We start from the raw sequence: 24,116 nt of genomic DNA, 5'->3' as shown, positions 1-24,116 counted from the left end.
AAACTTTTTTTTCCCAATCTGCATGGCCTGTTTCCAGCCTTGACAACCACCGTGTGGTACCAGGGAGGACGTGGGTAAACAATGACATCATCTTATGACTTACTTTTCCCCGTTTGCTGTTAGTTGTCGGTATTACAACTCTCCCCATGTTACAGCTATACTACACTTTATTTATATAGCTGCATAAAATGCAGCTCAAAGTCATTAACAAGTAGGGGTATTGAAACAAAACGACAGACACATTAAAGCAATAACACCTGCCCAGGGGACCGTCTGGGGCCTAAGAGGCAGGCGCCCACTTTACGCCTGTTGGTAATTCAGCCCTCGTATTAAATATGAGGTGGGTACTTCTCTTCGCTGCTTCTGAATTGTTGTTTATCGCACCTACGTACCCTGCCGCTAGATGGCGCCGCCCCGCTTTACAAATGTAAGTGTGTCAGTCCAGTTACCGGGGGACAGGCACATGTCTCCCTGCCCCTCATGTTTCCTCTCACTCCGCTGTCTCCACTGTTCAAACCTCCGAGAGGGAAAAGAGTCCCAGTCTGCGCTCCTCTCTCTCCACGCCGCCAGCAGCAGGCTGAGCTCCGTCTCCTGTTCCGCACCGACTCCTGGAAAATATCCTGCGGAGCCACGTAAACACCGGTTGTTTCATTATATAACCAGCGACTGACAAAAACTGCAGTAGAGTACCAGTGTTGACCAAGAGATGTCTTGCATGCTGAATATGGTGAGTGCCAGTTTTTCTAATCTTTTCATCATCTGCCCCCCCCCCCGAGCCTCCTACAACCATGCAGCTCTGCAGCCGGGAATCTGTGCCAGTATTGGTGCATGGTGTGTTGTAGTTCATGATGGTGACATGTTCCAAACTTTCTGCAGACGAGACCTGGGTGTAATAAACTTGAGGATAAGCTCAGCTGCTCAGGTCAAAGCCTGTAGCCTAAAGACACAGTGTTGCTCTCAACCGGACCACAGAGTTTGAGCGCTCAGATCAGGGCTAATCCTCACAATCTGAAAGGTTTTCCAGTCTGTCTGTCTGTCTGTCTGTCTATGTGAGAGAGAGAGAAGACTGATGGAGGAGCAGTAATCTTTTTTTTTTTTTGTGCCATTTATCTCTTGTCACTTTGCAGCAGTGGAGGTCTCCTGCTCTTCCCCTGCAGTGTACTGAATAGTGTTTGTCCTGCACGGCTGTAAATGTTTGGGTTGAAGCTCACTCTCCAGGGTCTCCTTTGATGCACAGGAGTTTGGGGACAAAAGCTGTTTCTGTGTGTGAGAGTGTGTTTGTGTGTGGGTGGAGGGTGAAGTCGAGGGGGAGGAGGACTCCAGCTCAGTTTTGGGGACTGCCTGGCTGTCGTCGTGGAGACCAGAGGCCACAGGTGACCTCTGACCTGAGGACTCATAGAGCGTTGCAGGAAGAGTCCTTTTGACTGTGGTGGTTATGGTGTGCGAGCTGACGCAAGCGAAGGAGCAGGTCTTACAATAGGGAGACAATAGATGTTGTTGGAGACGGCATGGTGACCATTCCTGTAATTTAGGAAAGGGATTATAGGAGAATTCAAAGTGATAGTGGGTTGATATACTGCTGTCTGCGCTGGTGTGAGTGTGTACGACTGATGATCAGTGCATGGCGATCACTTCGACAGCTTAATTATTGTTTAGGGTTGAAAGTCACCACACAAAAATGCATTTCTTCATCCCATCCAGCCTCCTTCTGTATGACACAGAGGTGACTGAGGGTTGGGAGGCTGGTTGGGGCTGAGAGGTCAGATTTTGCAATAAGAGCTCCAACATCCAAAATCATACTCTATCATTTACCTCAGCACTCTTGACCCCATGCTCAATTTTCTTTTGTGTTTGTGTTTCAGTTTTGAGTTTTGATTTAATTCATTAACACAAACTATAGGCATGGGTAGAAACCGTTAGTGTGATGTGAGACAATGTGGTTTCTGTGATTTGGGTGAACTGACCCTTTAACGCTGCACTGACACAAAGTGACACACCTGGTGTACCTTCTCGGATTGAACAGTTTTGACCTTAACTTCGGAAAGAATAAGTGGATCTACTAAAAAACAAACTCCTATTTTTGATAATTGATTAGTTTCTAATTTTTTTAAGTAAAAGTAGCAGCTTCTTATAGGTTAAGTTGCTTCTCTCAGTTTAGTGACATTGTGAAGTGAATTTGTTTTTGTTTTTTTTCGAATGTCACTTTAAACATCACTTTGAGCGCTGGTTCCCTGTGACGAACGCATTTTGTCATTGTTACCATTTTAGATTGATAATTTAATATTTTCAGTAATAATGTCAGTTGTCACCACAGAGTCACCCATAAAATATCGTCACGTATCAATTTGAAGGAATTCTGTCAAAAGATGTCAATATTGAAAAGTCTGTCTGCTCGCTAAAAGCTTGTGGAGACGTTTTTGACGACAACCTATTAGCACAGCTCTTCTCTCAGCAGAATCGGCCCTGACAGCTGATGTGCTGTGTCTTCCTTCAGCTGTTTTAGCTCCCAGGGGGCTGACACTCCCCTGTGTATTTGTGTGTCTGTGTGTGTGCGTGCGCATACATGTCTCCTTAAAGCATGGGCAGCTGATGAAACACTAATTCTGCTGACCATCAGATGTCTGCTGACCATTTGCTTAGTGTTGCCTAATGGAAAGATTAGAGGATACCGACTCCTCCTCGTGAAGCACAGTGAGTTTGAATGAACTTTACTCCTCCGTACTCCCACAGTTTGTTTGTTGTCATTTGAATACTCACAGAAGGTGCACCTAAACGTTTTACCCTGTCACAGTCTAATAAATCCAACATCCTTGACACCACTTTAAGCCGCAACGTAGTTAGCTGTTAGTCTTTTTCTTGTTTTGTAGCATGTAAGTGGATGGCGGGTCAGTCATGCATACTACAGTCTAGCAGATGGTGCAGCGGGGAGAGCACGGCCGTAATGGCACTGTGTTGGTTGACAGAGATTTCCCCTCAGGCCAGCCAGCTAATCAAACACTAATCAGTCTTTCTTCCACTCAGTGGGTTTGGTCTGTCTCCCCTCCTCAACTCTGTTTCTTACTCTCCTCAGATTTTCCTCCCCTCTCCCCACATTTTCTGGCTGTTTGCTCCTAATCTTGGGCTCATCCTATTACCCTACTCTCTCTCTCCCGTCTGCACTCATCTCATAGACTCTTTATAGACAAGGCCATGCCTAATCACTCTGAGGAGAAAGTGTCATGCTCTTACACTTCATGCTTTCACTCCTCAGTTATCCCTTTGCCGGTGGCTGGCCTGATCCGCTCTGTGGGCCGTCTGTCGCTGCGATTAAAGTCTGGCCGGGTTGGGAAAATCACTGTGGGACCTGGCCAAGCGTGCAGGGCTGTCTGCCTTGATTCTGCCACTGTTGGATATAAGGCTGTTTAGCCTTCACGGCTCAAAGCCATCACAGTGAATGGTAATAGTTTGCATGGCTTTACTGTCACTGGAATCAAAAGAAAGTGTTCATCTGTGCAAGTAACCAGAACACATGTTTCCTATGGAATTCTGCACCAGCCGATCAGTTGTTTAAGCATTGACTAACCACTCCACACAGACATGTGGTTATCCTCACGGTCTCGTGTGAGTTTGACAGCAGCTCAGACTGAATTAGCGTCAGTAAAACATTGATTTATTTTGCACAGATTCGGCTGGGTCAAGTAGCAGGGCTGACAAGCTTGGACTCAGTTATTTTCCAAGTACCAAGACAGAGAACACACCCAAGTTAATCATTATCCCCAAGTGACAGGTGTTTCCTTATAGCTTAAGGTTGATCTTTGAAAGTGTTTTTGACATAATAAAACGACAACTTCATATGTTTAAACTGAAAGACCTGGGTAAGCGGTAGGTTTATTTATCCAATCAATATTTTTATCTACGGATCAAATTACTGTGTGTATTGTGAAAGGAGTTGCTTGAAGCGACAAACCTACGGAGCTGTAGGGGAGTGTTCAACTGTTTCGGTTCAGTCTCATTGTTCTCATTAACCTTGTTTCCAGCAGCAGCAGACAGCTGTTGTCAGAAAAAGCTTTGATAAACCCACTGAACGCTGCTACCTGCTCAGCCCCGGACAGCAGAGAGGCATGCTTAGTGGCTAGCTGTTCAACATACTGCAGCATTTAGCAGCTGAAAAGAGGCAGACATTTTTCGGTGGAAACCAAAACAGAGCTACAATGAAAGAAGGTATTAGACTTAATTTCATCAGGTGTGAATTTTAATTTTGGTCAGTGTCTGCAGTATGTGTAAATAAGCAACTGTTTGCTTTACTCAGCTTTACAAGATGATAAAATGCCACTGTTTGTGTTGTTGTTCTGTTTCCCCAAGTAATAAAAAAAAATAAAAAATTAATACAGCTTTAAAGAATAATCCACAATTTAACAATGTCACTGTGTTCAGTATACATTTCGATATATTGCAGTGTTTTGTAATGCATACATGTAAAATATAAATGTGGATGAGTGTCAAAAGGCATCCTGGGACATGTAGGAACACTGACTCAAGCAGAAATAGATAAGGCAGGAAAACCAGGTTGACTAATAACAGAATAACAACTGGAATGTCCTCAACATTATAAACCAACATTATATGGCAACGTACAGGTATCTAAGCTAAGGCAACAAATGTCATCTTGTCTGACCCTCGGAGGTCAGAGATCTTTCCACTTGCAGCAAACATCACACCTGCTGTCAGCCACGCCATGATTGTGTGGACATTAGGCAATACCTTTGATTTTCATTTTAAAGATGAAGCTTAAACGTAGTGAACATCATCTGTCAGAAAACAGAAACAACTCTTGAACGACTTAAATAAAATAGCTCATGTATTTGATGATATATAACAGTGTAAGTGTGAGTGTGTATGGGTGGATTTGGCATAATGAGGAGCTAGTCTTGGGCCCACACGCTTATTTCTATCAATCAAAATATCATCTGCTGCCAGATGAAGCAGATCTGGTAGATAATTATTGTTTAATCATTGTATCTACTATGCCTAGTTTTTACTGATTGCAATTGTAGGTTGACCTGCCACCTGACTGCTGGACAATAGTTGTATCCTCATGAGACAGGCGGGACCCCCCTGACCTTCAGAGGGGAAAGGTCTGAGAGTGTAGGAGGCTGCACAGACCCCATACGGGGGCCTTTGTCTCTAAATGTCACCAACTCAGAGGGCAGATGGAAATAGCCGATCTCTAACTGTGGCAGAATCTCATCCTGGGACTATTGTCTTGTTAACGAATGTGGCCTTTCTTCCCTGTGAGTCAGACGTGGTGTGTTCACTTCAGCTCAGACTTATGGTTTCCTCGTGTTTTTGTTATTGATCGGGCTTATCTCCCCCGCGAGGAGCCCCCGCAATCACCTGCCTTCTATAGATATCAGCAGCAACGGTTATCGGTGTGTTGTGTTGCGTTGTGTGTGTGTGTGTGTGTGTGTGTGTGTGTATATATGTTCGGATGAACGGTGTGTGTGCAAAGTACTCGGCCCTTGTCTCTTTTATTTAGTCTGAAGAGTTGTAGTGTTGCAGAACAAAAGGCCACGAGTCGAAGCGCTCCTCTGCGAGTGGGCATTGTTGTTTATTTATATCTGCGTGTACATGTAGTGGTCGCTGAGGCAGCCGCAGCTCTGTTCTCTCTGACAGCTCTTCAGTTTGCTGTCACATCCTGTTCTTTTACATAAAATCAATACAGTGGCTTTAAAGGTTACAGTCAGATACCGTGACCTGCTCATGTCTCACTTTGGTCACACAGGTAGTGAAGTGGAACAATGCTTAAGACTCGCTGGCTTTTATCTTGTTTTTTTGTTGTTGTTGTTGTTGTTGTTGTTGTTGTTGTTGTTTTTTTTAAAAGCAGATGTTATAAGAGAAATAAATATGACGTAAGAGCCAGCAGCAGGTTAGCTTGGTTTAGCACAGAGACGGGAAACTATTGTTTCTACACATTGGCTTTAGTTTGAATTAAATGACATGTATCCTATTAACTAATGAGTTTTGGAGCTGCTGATAGGTGGATTTTGGTAGGTTAGCTGTTTCCAGTTAGCTGGGCTACCTGTACATGTACCGCACAGACACGAGAGGGGTATTGATGCTCTCATCAAACCCTTTATTCAAAGCTAAGTCAAAGCTCTATTCCTTTATGAATGTAACTCTTCTCTTGTTATCAATTTTTGGTTTCTGTTAAGTGAAATCTGTCTCTAAGATGGTCCTGCTGGCTTCCTCTAAATCCTTACTGACTGAATTTGAAAATGTCATGTCCTGTTTCTCTAAAAAGTGACAGACGCACTGAGCTCAGTTGGGTTAACGTTATTTCTCAAGTACCAGACAGCCAGCACCCCCCCCCCCCCATAGCTGCTTCCTGTGATGTTATTGTGCAGAAGAGCTTAGGCAGAGGAAATGAGTCTAGCCTGGGTTGTCGTCTCCTGTAGTTGACTGGTCAGACAGGTACAGTATCTGTAAGCAGGCCCCAACTCGCCCCCCTCTGCTCTTCCTGCTTCATATCTTCATCTATGGATCTCCACACTCCCTCCTCTCTGTTTGTTCTCCCCCTCCTCCCTCCTGCTGTCAGTTTTCCATCCGTTCACACACAAATGCACCACCGTCACCACCCGTCCGGGTTACCAGAGCTTCCTTGTTGGAGCTGCTCTGTCTGCCAACTGGGAAACTTACAACTGAGAATCTGTGGAATCTGAGACTAGATCTGCCCGTGGGGCCCAGAGGTAATGACAGGGGTACAGCAGCACCTGCTTAAGTGTTAGACTGGGCTGCCTAGCTTTGATGGGGTTATCCCCTCTTTTCATTTTTCAGCTGATTTTCTTCAAATTGCACTCGGCGCGCCAAAGGGCACCGTAAAACATCACATTCTTGCTCTGGAATGTCTTTCATAGCTTGCCAATCTCTACATAGTGCATCTCTGGTTGGCAAGGTGCTTTATTAACTGGGATTCTTGTATGCCCACCTATTGGTGCCAGTTTTTAAGAAGTCCAGATACTTCCTTCACTCCCCTCAGCTCTGCAGCTCGCATCACATGGTGAGGACAGAAGAAAGGAGTCGCTCTCTCCTGGTTAAGGAGCAGTGAACAATGTCCTCTCTTTTCTCCCTCCTCAGATGCGAGTGTATCCAGTTTGAGTTATGTAACTTGATACGACGCAGAGGCCGTCCAGTAACCCAGCCTCGGGAAGGGAGACTTACACTCAGACTATTGTCCAGACGGTCCATGCTGAGACTTCCCCCACATGTTCTCATTTTCCACCTCTTCCTCATCTGCGCTGTCTTTATTTTTCCACCCCTCATCCTTTTTTCTCTGTGTTCCTGCTGCCTGTCTCTTAACCCGAGTCTGATCCCTCATTATTGTCTTATTATCCATGAGCAAACAAGACACATTGCACTGTTGATATTTGTCCATTGAAGCTGGCTCTCGTGTGTCAATGCAGGGTCTGGATTGACCGCCTCAATGTTGGTTCATATGTGGGCCTTTTGTTTCTGGAACCGGGAGAACAAGTCCAACCACACTGGTCCCTGAGAGGGCTGAAAGTGCACAAAAAGATGAGCAGGTGAGGAGGGGAAGAAGAGGGAAAAGAAGAGGGTGTAGGGTGAACAGGAAAGTACCAGGCTTTCTCTGGAGAATTGAGACTGACTATAGAGGACTGCTTAGTGATTTCTTCCACTTTCCCCTCACAGTACAAACAGGTAAATCTCATTGAAACTCACGCACGGCTTAACATCAGCTTAGTCTTCTATTTAGATCAGTGCAAAGTCATCCTGTCGTGGCCACCAGGACCAGATCAGTTGTTAAGATCAGGCTGCTCCCTCCCATCCACACACCTCCCTACTGCCATCACAGACTGAGAAACAGGAAGTCATGTGGCGTGGTAATCAGTAGCGCGAGCATGAGAAAGAAGGAGAGAGAAATAGAGTGAGTATGGGATCAGGAGCAGAGAAGTGAAGTTTCAGGTGGCCAAATAGACAGGTAAACACAAGATTTTTTTCCCTACTTGTCATTGTATTCAAACGTCTCCTTAGATTATGTAAAAATGTGTCTTTCTGTCTCTGTTGACCTCATGCCATAAAGTCATTTGGGTTTTAATTTGCTTAGAAAACATAGTCCTACGATAGTTCGAGTACCTAAGCTGCACAGTCTACAGCGTGATACTGGGCTTCAGATCAAAGGAAGAACTTGCCAAACCAGTGTGTATATTTTTATACTTCCCTGATATTGCTGCTGGGAAAGTTTGACTTATTTACATGCCAGTGGGCTCAACATGGTAAGAAGTCATACTGTGATGTAAGGCAGCTTAAGCTGCAGAGAGAAGAGGAGAGCAACCTGATTGTTAATTACTCAGCCCATGAGGCATGCTTGTTTGCAGTGGATCTGAATTGAAATTAGAAAACTTTTAAACCAAATCTTTTCTCCTGGGCGAATGACGTCACACTGAGCAGCCCCCTCGGCCTCCCCATTCACTTCCAGCACAGAACAAATGTGCTAGTTAGATGTTAATTATTGCATGTCCCAAAACTGAGCCACATAGTGCTTAAATAACAATATATATATGGGCTTATCTGCTCCACTGAGTGGTGTGTCTTGGTTTCTTTAACATTACATGAGTGGTTTCCATTACATCCGTTGTTTTTCTTGTGTTTTTTTTTTGTTGATTGTTGGTCTGATGGTCTATTTGTGTCCCAGGAATTCCCCTTGAGGACTGTTCATGGTTTTCTGTTGCACCCAAGCTGAGTAACAAGATTTCATTGGACTGACTTTGTTCTTCCACTGTTACTGATTGGCTTTTGAGAATTTACAGTCTCCGATTTCTCACTGTCAGTAAAATGTCAGTAACGTACAGGGTGAAATTCTGCTCATGTTGATGTTTCGCTGTAGTTTCTTGTTGCTTTGTTGTCAGTGTAAACTCTGTACTGCAAAGTTGTGACCCTTGATGGCTGAACAACATGATTTTTCAATAATTCCCACCGTGCTGCTTCTCAGCGCCGACAAACAACAAACGCTCACAGTATTTACAGAGAAACTCCACAGTAGGAAAAAGTGCTGATGGTCTGACTCGGCATCAGTGTGCGTCAGCATCAGTGTTTACTGCCTGACACGCATGCTGCTCAGCTCTTCCTCTGGTGTTACATTGCAGATAAGATCCAAAAAAAAAGTTTGCTGAGATCTCATCAGCTTTTTATCCATCTATGCAAACTGAGAAGAATTAACATTTAAAGCAGCCATACTGTGGGTCAATCCATATCTGCGTATGCCTTTGAATCATGATCAATTTTCAGCTGAAGTCCACACATCTTCCTGTTTGTGTTTGTGCTGAGTGTGAGGTCGAACACGAGCACGTTCACCGCAGCTGTTAAGTAGAAATGGTTCAGGTGTGGGTCGATGTGGGAACCACTCGATTTCTATCGCTGTAATCACAGAGCGGTGACGCTTACATGAACCGCTCCAGGAAACAAAGAAGCCACAGAGAGAGAAGAGAAAGAGAGTCTCTACTCATGCCCCCCCACCCCAACCCCACCCCTCTCTACTTTCACTGTAATCAATTTAATAAGAAGCTCGCTCTCTCAAGCTTTTGTCTTTATCAGCTCCATTTAACACTGTATGGCTCTCCCGCTCTGATTATGTGGTAAAATTATCAGTCATTAAACGTCTGATATCACCAACACAGTTCTCATGGGAACTAGCTCTGGATAATAGACTCTGTCATTTTTGTTTTACAGAAATGACCCACAACACCTGAAGGCCTGTAGAAGACAGGGGCCGTCCACATCACCCATATCAGTGCATTATGGGTTATGCGAAGGCGCATTAATAATTACCCAGTGAGAAATGTAAGGAATGTGAGTTTGTTTCCTCACATGGCTCTCTCCCTTTACATTCCTCACTCTGAACGTGTGCTCTGCGGTGAGCAAGGCTCTGCTGATAGCAGCAGTTGGCAAACACTGTACAGGCTTTGCTCGCTAACAAGGTGAACAGAACCCAAACAGAGAACTTGAACTCGATTAAGGATTAGCTGAAATAAATAGCGTGTCATTCTGCTGTTTGCTCCCTCACAAATTCCAATGAAGTTACGCGAGGAAATATTTTATTACGATGCTGTCTTTCCAGTTGCTGACGTCCTTGGTGAATAAAAATCTGTGTGTTTATCCTGTGTGACATCTGAGACGTGGCTGATGGAATCAGGCAAATAAATGATCCGGAAAAAGTCTGGAGGAATAATCAAATCATCCGTCTAATATTCTCAAAACCAGTAAACATGTTTGTTTTTAATTATAACACTCTCATCACGACAGGCAGTGTACTTCATATATTAACACCTGAATACAATGCCAAAATCATCATCCAGGCAAGATGTATCAAAATAAGAGATATATAACTACTAACTGCTAAAATGTGTCATGCTTCCATGATTGGTGAAAATTGCACCTACAGTGTAAAGATGCATCATCCCCACTAGTTCAGGAGGTCTGATACTCAGACAGATTAATCAGATTTTGATTAAACACTGTGAAAGTTCTGTAGTTCATCTCAAAAATATACTGAATGTCCCAAATATGACCATAAATCCATATTTCTATTCATATTTTTTCTGACAGAGTGCTCTCTCTTCTCTCCCTATAAAGGGGCCAAATCGTACATAAGGAGCTTGTCAGCAACCCCAGCCAACGTTATCTGGGATAAAATCCTTTTCTCTTGTTACATTAAAATTGTAACATCGTATTTGAAAATCTGAAAAAGTCAGCTAAGCAGCCAAAAAGGGTTATGTTAGAATGAAATAACAACAGCGTTGTACATTTTTTCCTCATCATAATCTCGTAGGACTATACTGCAATATAAGAACTATACTGTTCCTTTATTACCATCTCGTCTACACGGCTTATCAACTGTGAAAATACTGATTTTTTTTTTTTTTTTGCTTTCTATCCTTCTATGTCTTTTAGCAAAACTTCATGTGTGTAGCCGTTTAATTGTTTCTCCAAAGATTATTTCCATCAGTTCAACCCTCAGATTACTCATGTTATTGTGGAACAGATGGATACTATGAGACATGCAGTTGTTCCTAGATACATCTGAAATTAGGTAATCTATTTTAGTGAAGGAACACAATGCATTTTTATTTTTCTTATTTTAGGAAATTTTCCTGTGTACCGTGTGGGATGAGTGAAGGGCAAGTGGATGTCACTTAAAACAACACTGAGGTCAGGTACTTATCCTTATGTTGCTAGTACTAATCTCTTTATCTCTCTCTCTCTCACACACACACACATACGCTCACACATACACACATAGAGGTTTGAACTTGTAACCTCACAGACAGATCAGCACATGCATTCATCTAAACAAAGTTAGGGATTATGCAATCAAGCCTTTTTCACACCACAAATTCAAGACTGTGGTATTTTAAAAAAAACAAGCTCTGTACTGTTGGAAGAGAAACGAGCAGGCCTGCTGTTGAATACATTTTCCCATAAATAACACTAATAATACATCTTGAGGTAAGAGTTGGCCCCGTGAACACACTCCCTTGGGTGTTGTCTTCTCACACTGAAGCAGCCTGATGTAACAACAGTAGGATCCAGATCAATAAGGTTCCATGAAACACCAGTGCAACTACTCACCCCGGATAACCCCAACATGGCTACTCTAGTCGGAGCCAGTAATTGAATTCTGTGCAGAAATACAATTCTGTAAAGTCAGCAGTAAAGGCCAAGGCACGCTGCGCACACCGCTGTCAATATAGGCTAACAGATGCAAAGTGAGGAAACCCACCTCAGCTGGCCCGCCTCAGAGGAAGTCTTGACAGCTGATTTAGAGGAGTGAGTCCAGGGCGAAGCCGGCCAGTCAGGATCAGGACTTGTACAGACTACTAAAGCACTGTTCATAAAAGTCAAACCTGATGTAACTGCAGATCCTCTGAGGTCCAACTTGTGCTAAGTTTTTCCTAAGTTTCAAGGTTTTCTCTTCTGGGTCAGTAATTATGGAGGCTGCTGTGGAAATTATTTTAATGAGAGTTTAATAGTATTTAGTGTCATCTATCTACGCAGCATGGAGAGCCATTTACTGAAGTAGCCAGCTCAAATCCATTAAAAGACGACGCTGTCAAAAGATAATGAGATGGGTGACATGCATGGCAGGAGTCAGTAAGAAAGGCTTTGTCTTCAAGAGGCTCGCTATAAATCTAATGGACAAGCTACTTCTAAGTTATGTTAAGATTTAGTCATATCCAGTGATATGAAACATTCAAAATCACCAAATTTGGAGAAACATGGTCTATTCCAAATATGCCACATCAGAGCTCCCTTGTCGGAACTCGCAGAATAACACGTCTGAGTCTGCTCTGAACTGTCTGTGCGCTCAATGGCGCCCTGTATCTACGGCTATGACCAAACATGCCCTTTGACCTCAGTAAAGACCAGAGTATTTGTCATCAATGGAGACAGTGTGAGCCTGAACACTGCGCCTTCAGCTTGAGCAACACCACATCCAACCGCCAGTGAATTATGAGCCATGCTTCACCGAAAAAGCTCCCGTCATCTTGAGTGAGAAAGTCGACCTTTTATTCAAAGTTCTGTCAGCGCTACCATTCAGAAAACATGACACGAGTCACCTCCAGGCAGTTTATCTTAAGGCGTCTGACCACATTTCCGTGTGTGTGTGTGTGTGTGTGTGTGTGTGTGTGTGTGTGTGTGTGTGTGTGTGTGTGTGTAGCTTGTGTCACAGATGTATGATACATGGCACACAAACTGCGGTCGGATGCATTGAAGAAGAAACATTTCATGACCACGCTTTTCAACATCTCGGCTCCTCTGAGTGGCCTCAGGGCCCCGTGGAGAGGAACGAGCTCTGTCTACCTGATTGTCTCCCATCCATAATGAATAACCTGCTAACAATTAGAGGCTGCTGCCGAGCACTCCTCTGCTGTCATGCCCCACAGCCAGAGACCCTCTCGCACTCACTCATTACACGCTAACATGTAAGAAGAGTCAATCAGAGAGTGGGAGCGCTGCTCTGCTTCACATGCAGGATGGTTCCTTCCTAGTCGGCCTGCAGCACAGTTCACCCTGCTGACACATAAGAGCGTCGAAACACGATCACATCACACAAAATTCGCTCTTTACGTGAATTTTAATTTTGTGCTCTCTGTGGTAAAGAGATCCCCATTCATTCTTTTTTTTTTTTTTTTTACTTTACACTGCTTGTCCTGAGAGGGATGATACAGCATTTGTTTTAAAGAAGTCTTCAAAATGTGTTAAGTGGCACCTTCTCTTGGATTTGATGCGGGTGAGAAGAGGCCATTGCTGTGGTTTTGTTATTCCCGCAGTCCAGTACCTCTCACACTGCAACAAACCATCACGATATGCTGTCATGACCTTGTTTGTTGATAAAAAAGTGTCCGATGAGGAGGGCTGTCGGAGCAGGAGTTAAATATAATACTGCAGGTCTTTGTAGAATAGATTTAAGTAAGGCTAGTGGCTGATTTGGTAATGGCTCTATAGTGATTTACACAACTAACAGCTGTGAAAACCGGCGAGCGCAGCTTTAATAGAGCTTATATAATGTAACAGAGTGTGCGCTGTGTGGGAGTTCTAGATGTAACCTGCGAAGTTACCCCACAAACGTAAACAAACTTTGATCAGGGAGCAGGGGAAGAGAGAACGCCGCGGGACGAGGGGCACACAAGATCTGGTGCTGCGAGCCATGCATATGCTTTTTTCCGGGGCTGTGTTGTGTGACCCGCACACACACGCACACACACGAACAAACGCACAAGTGTGAGTGAACGTCCGTGGGAGTGAGCGCTTTCTGCATCACAAAGTGACGAGCCCGAGCTTGTGTTCTGTAAAGCATCTTTGGAATTTGGCTTCCCTGTCCTTCGCTCCTCTGTCTCAGTCCCAGTGCCGACCCGAGTGTCTCTGGGGGTTTGAAATGTCCTCTCTTCACGCTCAGGCATTTCATTGAAAGCTTTGTTTTCCCCACAGGAGACCTGATTACGATGTTTTTAGGAGAGAGCGTCCTTGAAACCCTCCTCTTGAAGGCTGCATGTTTTGTTTTCTTTGTGATCGCGGTAAAGTGGTAGTTGTATGGTTTTCTGGATGAGTTAGGATATCGTCCTCAGAAGGCTCAACCCAAACCTTCACTGCAGCGGCTCACTGAAAACCTTTAGAGGAGACTCACACCTCCTAGCTGCCTGTTCACATCTCTCTTCTTTAGTATGCGCCGCTCTAGATCACTAGGACTGTACAGTGTTAAGAAAGATAATATGATTTTATATCTGAGATACATATGAATGAAGAGGGGAAAGTTACAAGGCACACATTCATATTTTTTTGTCAGGTTTATTGTAAGTGTAAATGTATTATACTTCACTTCATATCATAAGCATATTTCACTTAGACAGAGAAAAAAATGTCAGTACGGGAATTAAAGTATTCAGTATCACCGTTTCCCAAGATATATTATACAGTCCCACAAAGTAATTATACTGATGCTCAGGTCCATTCAGCAGCCTGACAGTGTCTGCTGACTAGATATAATCAATAAATCTGTGGAAGGATTTCATTCATGTGCTAACCAGAAACATGGATACAGTGTGTTTGTAACCCAGCAGATGCAAGTACAGGTGTATAAGAAGGATCGAGTTTCATCTGTTCATCTGTATCTGTGCAGCACTTTGATACACACCTGTACGATCAAACATTTTCATGTTTTGATCGAAGTTCGCAGCTTTTGAAAAAGCTCATCACTGCTTTGAAAGAAGCATAAATCAGGAACAGAGCAGATTTCAATTAGACTGTAACTGTTCAGCGCTGGTAGGAAGCACGGCTTTGATCCGTGTGTGTGTGTATGTGTGTGTGTGTGTGATTTAAGGAGGTGTGTTGCGTTTCAGGGCCCCTTGGCTAGTCTAGGCTGGGCTGTAAATCTTGCCGTGTCTCCTGGTTTACTTGGGGGCCATAAACTAGAAGGCAATTATGGAAAACAACTGGATGCAAGATTTCTTCAGCCCTGTAAGATTTGTGGTTGCAGCCTAAAAGGATTTTTACCCTCCTATCTACCCAAAAGGAATTGCTTTGCCTCAGTCACCCCAACCTCAGCTTCCCGTCAAGCATCGATTGGCCTCTCATGTCTTTGGCAGATACAAGACACAAACTGAGTAAAATACCGGACATAAAAATACTGTGTCAGACCCTGGCCAGTGGCCATTAGATTTGGCACACTCATGATTTATTCATATGGTATCAGACACATACACATATACACACTCAGCATGACCTGCACTGACTCATATCCATCATGTCTTACTCTGACCCGGGACACAGTAAGACGGGAAGACTTCCTGGTCCGATGGCACCAGAGCTCGTGCACTTGTTCAAAGAGCGTCACTTTATATTTGATTATATTCATTATCACTGATTATCGGGTTTCTCTCCTCAGCCTGAGTTCAGCTTCTATTATAGTGGCTTATTAGGAGCCGAATGCTTTGGTGGAAAGTTTTACATTGGGGGGAAATAGTACCTCATGAATATAAACATGAGCAGCTTGGGCTGCTTTGATCTCGGCCTGGCTGAGAGCCCTGAGTGGAGTGGGCTGGAGCTGCCGTTGCACAGCTCTCTCTGCCTATTTTAACCATTTGCATAATTGTTATAACTGTCGAGGGCAGCAGAGCAAAGCACTTGATAAATGTGGATTGTATTAGAAGCAAGAGGAGATGCCGGAGTGTCACTGCGGGTGTCTGTTCTCATACGCGGGATATTTGTGTGTGACAGTGAGAGGGAAAAATTGCTTTAAAGGTAGCGTGCGTGTCATGAGTGTGTACTGACAGCCAGGCGGCAGCTCGGCCCAGTCATTAGTTGGGACGAGCCCAGGTTTGATGCCCCATGCAGCCATGCACCTGCCAAAGCATTTCTTCAGCAACCAACTGGGTTTCTGCATGGTTCTGCCTTCAGATCATGCACACAATGTTTTACTGCAAACAGTTTCCAAACCTTCATTACCTGAAACCTGCTTGAGGTAGGTCATCAATCCACCCCAGTGACAGGTTTTACCTTTACTTTTTCATAAAGTTGTTCCTTGTTGTTTCATAGTTGTGGCAGGAGCAGGTTTGAAAACACATCACATCTTGTTGGTGCATTTCAGGACACAGCATTCTGTCTAATTCATTCACTTCGTTCATTCCTTTACAGTGAAATGTTCTTGAGAGAAATATCTCAAATATCAAATGCGTTCTGTCTTTGAATGCAGGAAGGAGGAAATTGCATTCCCAGCTAACAATAACATACAATGAAATGTTCTCCGTGATGAGTTACCTATCTAAGGGAACTTTTGAGCCCCTCGGGTTTATTTTCATATTATAATGAAACTAATGCAAAACCAATTGGTAGTTAATAGGATAGCAAAATGTGTGGGTGTTGTATGGCCCTTTAAACTCTACCTGTTCCATGCGTGCCACATCAGCTGGCTGAGCACAAAAGGAAAATTTGCCTCCCTCAGGTCCTATTTATAGTTGGAAAGATTGCAGCGAGTTTGTGTGTTTTATGGTCTCAAGAATGTTTTACAGCTACTGGGGGTGTTTATGCACAGGAAGAGAGAGGGTCACAGGGGTGAAATCAATAGTGATCCTTAATGAGGTTGTCTGAAAAGAAAGAAGGGAAGGGGTTATGCGGGTGATGGTGGTGGGGAGGTTGTAGAGAGAATGATTTGGAGTTGAAGAGGCTCAAACTCGAGTTGACAAAACAATAGTGCCTCGTGGGTAGGTGTTGGGGTAACTTGGCAACTGGTTTAGTTTTGTTAAAGTTGAGAGAAAATGTTAATCATTGTATTGTTATTTTTGCTCCACATAATGTTGCCTGCTGTGTCAGAGACAAAACCTGGTGTAATGCAAACAGCCATCAGAAGACATACGGTGTGATTGGTACATTGGATACACGTGATTTTCATGAGGGACAGGAAACTTGCAAACAAAATAAGCCGCCATAGCACTTGATTAAATCATCGATAATGTGTACTCTGTATGTTTTTTTTTTTTCTTCTTTTTTTTTTAAGAAAGCCCTGCTGTGGCGGGATCAGTTATGTAACAGGCTTGTGACATATGCTGCCCTACCTCAGAAAAAACAACATAACCCTCACAGAGTACACGTTTCATGCGGTCCTGTAGTCTTTTGAGTTGCCAATGGCACAAACAAACATGAGATTCTCAGAAGCAAGACTGATTCTGTAGCAACTGCAGCATGAAATTGAAATTTTCAAACTGGTTTGGGATTTGTCCTCTTTGTAAAAGGTATTTTTACGCTTCTCCTTTAACAGGGTTTGTATGGGGGTCAGTGTGTGTGTGTGTGTGTGTGTGTTTATGTTTATTTTGTAGTGAAGAGCTGTGCTGTGATGTTGTGGGAAGCTATTAGTTATTGTAGCTGCGCTCTGAGACAGCTGTCTGTGCAGAGGAACACAGCTGATGAAATGTCTGTCAGCTCACACTGTCCCTCCAGAGATCAACATCCGCTCAGGGTAGTAAAGGGCCAAATGGCTTCATGGATGGCAGTCAGTCAGTCCACACTAAAATATCTCAAAAACTACTGGATGGATTGCCATGAAATTTAAAACATACTTTACATCCATGGTCTCTAGAGGATACTGAAGTGTACTGACTTTGGTGATCCCCAGACTTTTTATCTAAAACTAGCTTCTTCTTTTTTTTTTACGATTTTCTGACATTTTATAGACCATCAACTAATCAGTTAATGAAAAAATCATCACCAGTGTAATCGACAATTAACTATTGTTAGTTAAAGTCCTAAACAGTTCAGAATGAACTGCAGTTTTTTGAGAAGCAGGGAACATCTTAACAGAGAGCCTATGTTGATATGTCGCCATCAAGGCACAGCCATCTTGGTACTCAGCTTACTAAAAGCAGGTCTACCTACATCACCTTTCTATGAGCACTCGACTCATCTTGTCCTTTTCTTCTTTTCTACAGAGCACCTTACGCCCCCACAGAGACCAGTAACCAATGGCAACCTCAGTCCAGACCCTTCCTCTGACCCGTGGCCCCGACAAAAACTTCCGTAACCCTTTCCCAGCCCGGCCCCTCTCCTCCCGCTGCGGCATGGGAAGTGTGGGCAGTCTGGTAGAGAGGCCAGATGTGTCTCCGACCAAAGGCAGCCGCGCGGTCCCCCAGGTGAGACCCAAACAGACCAACGGCCTCCTGAAGAAAGGCTTCACCCAGAGAGAGCTACTCAACTACCTCAACATCACCAGGTGGGTGCTGCTATTGAGAAGCAGATGCTTTTGTTGAAGCTACTACAAAGTGTGACAGGGCTTGACCTCAGTTGACCTGCTGTGCCTCCAAACAGAAAAGAGCCTACAGCAAACCCAGGAAGCGATGGCAAGAAGGATATTATCTCTGGCCTCAGCTCTGTCAGTGGCCGTGAGGAGGACAATATGTACGCCAAGGTCTACCATAAAGATGGCACCGAAGTAGATTTGACAAAGAACTCGCTGCCAAGCGGGGGGAAGTATGAAAAGGTGAATATTGTTAATTAAAACGCTTATTTTTGTATGATTAAATACCTAAATTATTAAACCTGTTTCAACATAAAAGCTCTTGATTTGATGACATGTGTTACTGTAGATTTCTTCAAGAATGCAAGAATCATAGATTAAATCTTAAACGTATGTGAAGTAAAAGTACTTAAAAGTTCCCTTCAAAGCAGCAGGTAGAACTCGAGTGTCATTCACTAACTCAGGCACAGATGCGGATGAATGACTTCCCATTGTGTTCTTTTTATAAATGATGTATAGCCAATGATTTGCTGCCGGGGCTGTGTTAAATCTATCTGCATCACATTTATACATCTCTGGCAGTGCAATGCAACACCCCCATAGCATGTTACCTGCATAAATCAGCCTTAAATCTCTCACAGCTCACCAGCACAGATTGAGAATTTGCCACTTGCCGTGTTCTGAATTTATTGCTGCAATCAAATCTTACTTTTTTTTTTTGGTTGAATTGATCAACGCTAAGAACATAGAGGGTGGAGCAGTATTGATTTAATGGAAGCACTTTGATTTATGTTACATAGCATACCCTTCTCCACCACCCTCTACTATATTCCATCTCCTTCTCTAGGCTCGTTTTAGATCATCGGCCTTCAAGCCCGTCACCCCCAAAAACTTCAGCTCCATGCAGAACCTCTACCCGTCTTCCAAGTCAGAGGATGTGGACCATGGCCTTTCCAACGGGTTGCGCAGAGCTTACGCCCATGTCCCTAAAGCTGTCTCCACCTCCTCTTCCTCTTCCTCACCCTCCCGTCACGGAGGACCGACATCCAGTGGTAACAAGGTATCTTAACATGATCATAACTTTAAGCCTCGATCCAGTTCCCAATCCAAATCGATGTCCATGCCCAGTTATTACCACAGGTATTTTAGACTCGATTACAGAAGCAAAACACTTAACTACTCATGATTCTTCATTTTATACAGCCACTAGAAATAATCTATTTTCAACCTATTAATGTTAAAGTGATGAATAACTGCATAAATATGACGGTGTAGACCCTCTCCTCGGTGCGTGGGATGAGCCAGGAGGATGATAACCTGTCAGACTCGGGCCATAACTCCATGAACAGCCTGCCGCCGTACCGGCCTCCCTTCCGCCCACACCTGGCTCACATCAGGTCTGCTGCAGCATTATTGTCTGAGCTCTACTTTATATTCAAATGGAGTGTTGCTGTAATTGATTTTTCATACTTAATGACTGTGTGGGATGTGATAATAGAAGAGATTTTAATAGCATGCTTGGTTTCTTTTCTTTTCTTTTTTTTTCACCCTAGTGCATCCATGGGCCACATCAACACCATCGGCTCCCTGGACCGCACCTCTCTGGGCCCGAAGGCTGTAGGCTCAGAGGGTGTGGCTATAGGGGAGATGGCCTGTCGGAGCATGGCGACCCTGAGTCGATTGGCTCCATATGGAGGGGAGGCTCCACCTCCGTATGAATGGACACTCTCTCTGTCCGTGGAGGAAGTGGTGAGTACTGCACAGATGGATGGATAGACGGGAGGATGGGCAGGTCAGTACAGTTTACAGATTCCTAAGTCATTCATTCTGCTGTCCTGTCCAGGTGCGGGACCTGGAGGAGCGCCTGGTGGAGAAAGAACATGAGCTGAAACAGATGAAAAGAAACCTGGATGAGAGTGAGGGCGCCATCGCTCAGGTGAATCTCATTGTATTAGTCTGTTCTTCACCATCAATCTATACACCCGTCTGCCTCTCTTTTGAAGTCTGACCCCCATCTGCTCGCCTCATGCAGGTGTTTGAAGGGAAACAGCGTCTGTGGGAGAAGGAGGTGGAAGAGCTGAAGCGCCTTTATGCCGCCAAGCTGCGTCAGGTTTCCCAGCATGCTCAGCGTTCCCAGCGCAGCCTGCAGTTGCAGCTGTTCAAGGCCCAGCAGGAGAAGACCCGGCTGCAAGAGGAGCTCGACAGTCTGAAAAGGGAAAGGAGCCAAGAAGATGGAGCCGTAGCAAAACGAACCAGCCTGACCCTGGAGGAGACGCAGTGGGAGGTAAGGGACAGTTTATGGCAGGGGGACGCACTTTACAGAAGTAATTACAGGGAACAGACAAGATAACTGAATTCCTTCCTTGTTTGTCCTGTTAAAATGATCACAACAAGGTCAGTTAAGTCAGTAAAAAATTTATGTTTCTCCTGCCCCTATCCCTTCTTTTCCCATTACTCTATCTCTCAGGTTTGCCAAAAGTCAGGGGAGATTTCCTTGCTGAAGCAGCAGCTGAGGGACTCCCAGGCAGAGGTGACCCAGAAGCTGAGTGAGATCTTCCAGCTCAAGACGCAGCTGAGGGAGACCCGCACGGAGATGCGCAACAGAGAGGGCCAGATAGATGCACTAAAGCTCGTCCTGCAGGGGACCCAGCGTCGCAGGTGTCCCTCTCAGAATGCACATGAAGAAGGAAAAGGAGCTGAAGAGAGGACGTCTGCTGGGGCGACAGGTATTTTTATTTTTATGTTTCTGTCTCCTCCTTGTGTCTGCAAATCTGTCGCTGACAGTGTCTGCACTGTGTGATTTGATGGTCTAAAGGTGCACATCTCACTTGCCAAAAGCACAGATTAGAGTAGTTTTTTGAAGTCTCAAAGGGCTTTACATAAAGCTAACGAGATCTAACTGATCAACAGTAAATCACAGAAAAAAAAAAACAATTCTTGGAAATCTTGTGGCAAAGCCATGAAAAGTATTTTAAACCTACTTAGGGCTGCACAAGCCAAGGTGACATGCATGTAAAATGGGGAAAAAGTGAATGAAGCAAGATATTTATATGCCACAGATGTCTGTTAAATATTAAACCAAGTGAGGGATCTTAACTGGGTCTCTTATCAACACAGCAGGAGCTTGTCTGGGTTTTTTGAGTTAGGATGCTGACATGCTTGGACCCAAAATCAGGTTATTTGAGTAACCAGGTCAGGGGCAGAGTTTCGTGTGTGTGTGTGTGTGTGTGTGTGTGTGTGTGTGTGTGTGTGTGTGTGTGTGTGTGTGTGTTCGTGTTCATGTTCGTATGTGTGTGTGTGTGTGTGTGTGTTCATGTGTTCATGTTTGTGTGTGTGTGTGTGTGTGTGTGTGTATGTGTTTTGAAAGCAGCCAAAGTCTTTCATTATATTCTCCCTACGGCACTGCTGGACTGTAGTTGAAGCCATGTGAACCTCTGCTTTACAGGAGGGTGCGGGGGCCCTACAGAGGAGCGTCTGCGCGCAGAGCTCCTGTTGGAGCGACGCCAGAGCGAGGCCCAGGCCATGGCTTTTGAGGAAGAGAGGCACACATGGCAGACAGAGAAGGACAAGGTCATCCGCTACCAGAAGGAGCTGCAGGCCAGCTACTTAGAGATGTATCACCGCAATGAAGTGCTGGAGAGGGAACTGCACCAGCTGAGGGCAGGCAGAGAGCAAGGAGCAGCAGGAGGAGAAGGAGGAGAAGAGGGGAGCAGAAATGGGACACTGGAAAGAGAAGTGCCAGAGCTGAGAAGTGAGAGAATGGGGGAGAAACAAGAGGACAGACCTTCCTCTGGTTTGCCGTGGATAGACAGGATTGAATCATCTGAAATTTGACTGTGACAGACTTGTTTGCAATGCAAACTGTTTTCTCCCTGAAGTATGGGAGCTATGGAGGATCATGTCTGCCAGGAAAAGGAAAAAAATAGAATCAGCTCACTAAGTCAAAATTATAAGATAGGAAGTCAAAATTATGACATAAATTAAAGTTTTAACTAAAACAATTTTTTGATAGTTAATGAAAAATTGATACTGAGATACCAAATTAAAATTGTGGGTAAATAAAATTCTGACTCATTAAATCAATTTAGTCAAAAGAAATTTTAAAAATCACATTTTTGACTTAAGTCAAAATTATGACATAATAATTCAAATTTTGACCTTGTGTCTAAATTATGAGATAACTAAAAATATTGAAACAATAGGTCAAAATTATGAGATAATAAGTCTAAGTTATGAAAGTCAAAATTTTGAAAAGTTTGAGAATGATTTTAGAGTTAAGTATTTAACTTAAATCAAACACAGCTCAAATTAAGTCAAAAAGACTAATTATCTCATTATTTTAAAGCAGTGAGTCAAATTTTGTCTTTAAGTTGTTTTGTTTTTTTTCATCATGCGAACATTTTATTTTTCTTCTTTTCTTGGTCAAAATGAGCTTCCATAGCACCTGGCAGTCTCTGCCCATACACCCTTGTTGATTGCTTAATGCCCTTATCCTGCAAAGACTGGACCCATGAGCTCACACAGAAACACAGTGATGCTGAGCGTAGCGGCACAGAAGTACTGTGTCTGTACCTCATCTGTCCTTGGCAGAGGAGTTGTGTCAGTTTTGTATAAAATACAGCCAACCTCCAGCCAAGCACCTCGACTGTCAAGCTTAAGACTTCTTTCCAATTATAAATCTGTAAGTGAACAAATTGATATGCTGGTTGTGACTGTTTCGTGTTCATTTGGTAGTTGCTTTTTGGTTGGGACTGCTGTACAGCCTCGGCGGTAAACAAAGGATTCAAAGGGATTTAGTCTGGTCTGGTAACATCTGAGCACCTGTGTGTGCAGACGTTCAGGGTTCACCTGGGCTCTGGGAGGAAAGCTGCATCTCTGGGATAAGTATCAAGGATTACAGCTACCTGGTGCAAAGGTACTAATGCTAATTCTTTGCCATCATGAAAACAGTTTGCCCTGCTGAAGAAACTGGAAATGTTGGACTTATTTCTTCTCATTCAGTTTCCTGTCAGGTGATACCAATATATTTTGTACATAAATGTAAGTTTTCATTTGATTGGCCTTCTGTCATTGTGTTCCAAGCACACTCTTGTCTTAAATGGGCATACTTCCATATCTTTTGATTGGAATGAAAATGATCAATAGATGCAGATGATGAATATGACTGCCCTGCTTATTGGTGCGATTTGTTGCACATACCCAGCCAATAACATCAAATGCATGATGTAGGTGGAGTTGTTCTATTCTGTTGTCTATTATTAATATATGAAGGTTCAAAAGCCAGCTCTCAATTGACCTTTCAACATACTGTGACTCTTGTCTGTTTACTGGAATCGAAACTGTACAGTATAAATAAATATATGGTTGTTTTGGATTCATAATAAACATCTATGAAGTGGTGTAACAGCAATTAAGTTGGTGCTTGCCCCCGTGACATTTCAAGTGTAAATCAGGGCTGCATAATGCTTTATAATAGGCTTTTCTGTCTCCTGTAGCTTGAATTTAACTGCTAGAAATCACTTGTCAAAATGTTAGAGGTGTAACCGATGGCATTCACCCAAGGGTTCAGACGCCTGCCTGCTCTGTAGGGGCTTAAAGAGTGTGCCAATAAAACCCAAGGACGGGAGCTTTATGACAGAATGAACAACAGAACGGCAGAGGCTTTTGGGACTAATGTGGCTTTTAGAGGTTTAGCCTTGGATCCTTATCTCTGCCCCTCCCTAAGGCCCTCCCTGCTCTACCCTTTGCATACCATCTCCTGCCGTACAGACAGCAGAGAGGTGGAAGGTCAGCTGAGATGAAAAACATAGGAGGATCCCTGTTTGCTCAAGAGAATAAA

At 43.8% G+C, this 24,116-nt stretch overlaps 1 protein-coding gene across 6 annotated transcripts; it reads left to right on the top strand.

Moving 5' to 3' along the window:
• The first annotated feature begins 399 nt into the window (after window positions 1-399).
• n4bp3 (NEDD4 binding protein 3) lies at window positions 400-23,677 on the top strand. Of its 6 annotated transcripts, XM_056382314.1 has the most exons (11): window positions 400-727; window positions 7,440-7,559; window positions 17,973-18,253; window positions 18,349-18,520; window positions 19,125-19,337; window positions 19,553-19,674; window positions 19,831-20,026; window positions 20,121-20,213; window positions 20,310-20,561; window positions 20,745-21,003; window positions 21,723-23,677. In XM_056382314.1, exons 3-11 carry the CDS (start codon window positions 18,006-18,008, stop codon window positions 22,109-22,111), a joined length of 1,944 nt encoding a protein of 647 aa, XP_056238289.1. In that variant the 5' UTR covers window positions 400-727; window positions 7,440-7,559; window positions 17,973-18,005; the 3' UTR covers window positions 22,112-23,677. The 6 variants fall into 6 exon arrangements, with proteins under 6 accessions (XP_056238289.1, XP_056238287.1, XP_056238288.1 ...); XM_056382312.1 differs by lacking the exon at window positions 7,440-7,559 and having other exon boundaries at window positions 401-727; XM_056382313.1 differs by lacking the exons at window positions 400-727; window positions 7,440-7,559 and adding an exon at window positions 7,878-7,975.
• The last annotated feature ends 439 nt before the right edge of the window (window positions 23,678-24,116 follow it).

This window comes from Seriola aureovittata, chromosome 8 (genome assembly GCF_021018895.1).
Source record: "Seriola aureovittata isolate HTS-2021-v1 ecotype China chromosome 8, ASM2101889v1, whole genome shotgun sequence".
Taxonomy (NCBI): domain Eukaryota; kingdom Metazoa; phylum Chordata; class Actinopteri; order Carangiformes; family Carangidae; genus Seriola; species Seriola aureovittata.
Note: the sequence above shows the minus strand (reverse complement) of the source record. Positions and strands in the feature narration are given on the sequence as shown.

What these genes read in the sequence shown, in the direction of transcription:
- n4bp3 (XM_056382314.1), top strand. Translation starts at nt 18,006, where the DNA reads ATGGCAACCTCAGTCCAGACCCTTCCTCTGACCCGTGGCCCCGACAAA. An exon ending in GTGAGGGCGCCATCGCTCAG is followed by an intron (nt 20,214 to 20,309) that starts GTGAATCTCATT and finishes CGCCTCATGCAG; the next exon opens with GTGTTTGAAGGGAAACAGCG. An exon ending in GACGTCTGCTGGGGCGACAG is followed by an intron (nt 21,004 to 21,722) that starts GTATTTTTATTT and finishes TCTGCTTTACAG; the next exon opens with GAGGGTGCGGGGGCCCTACA.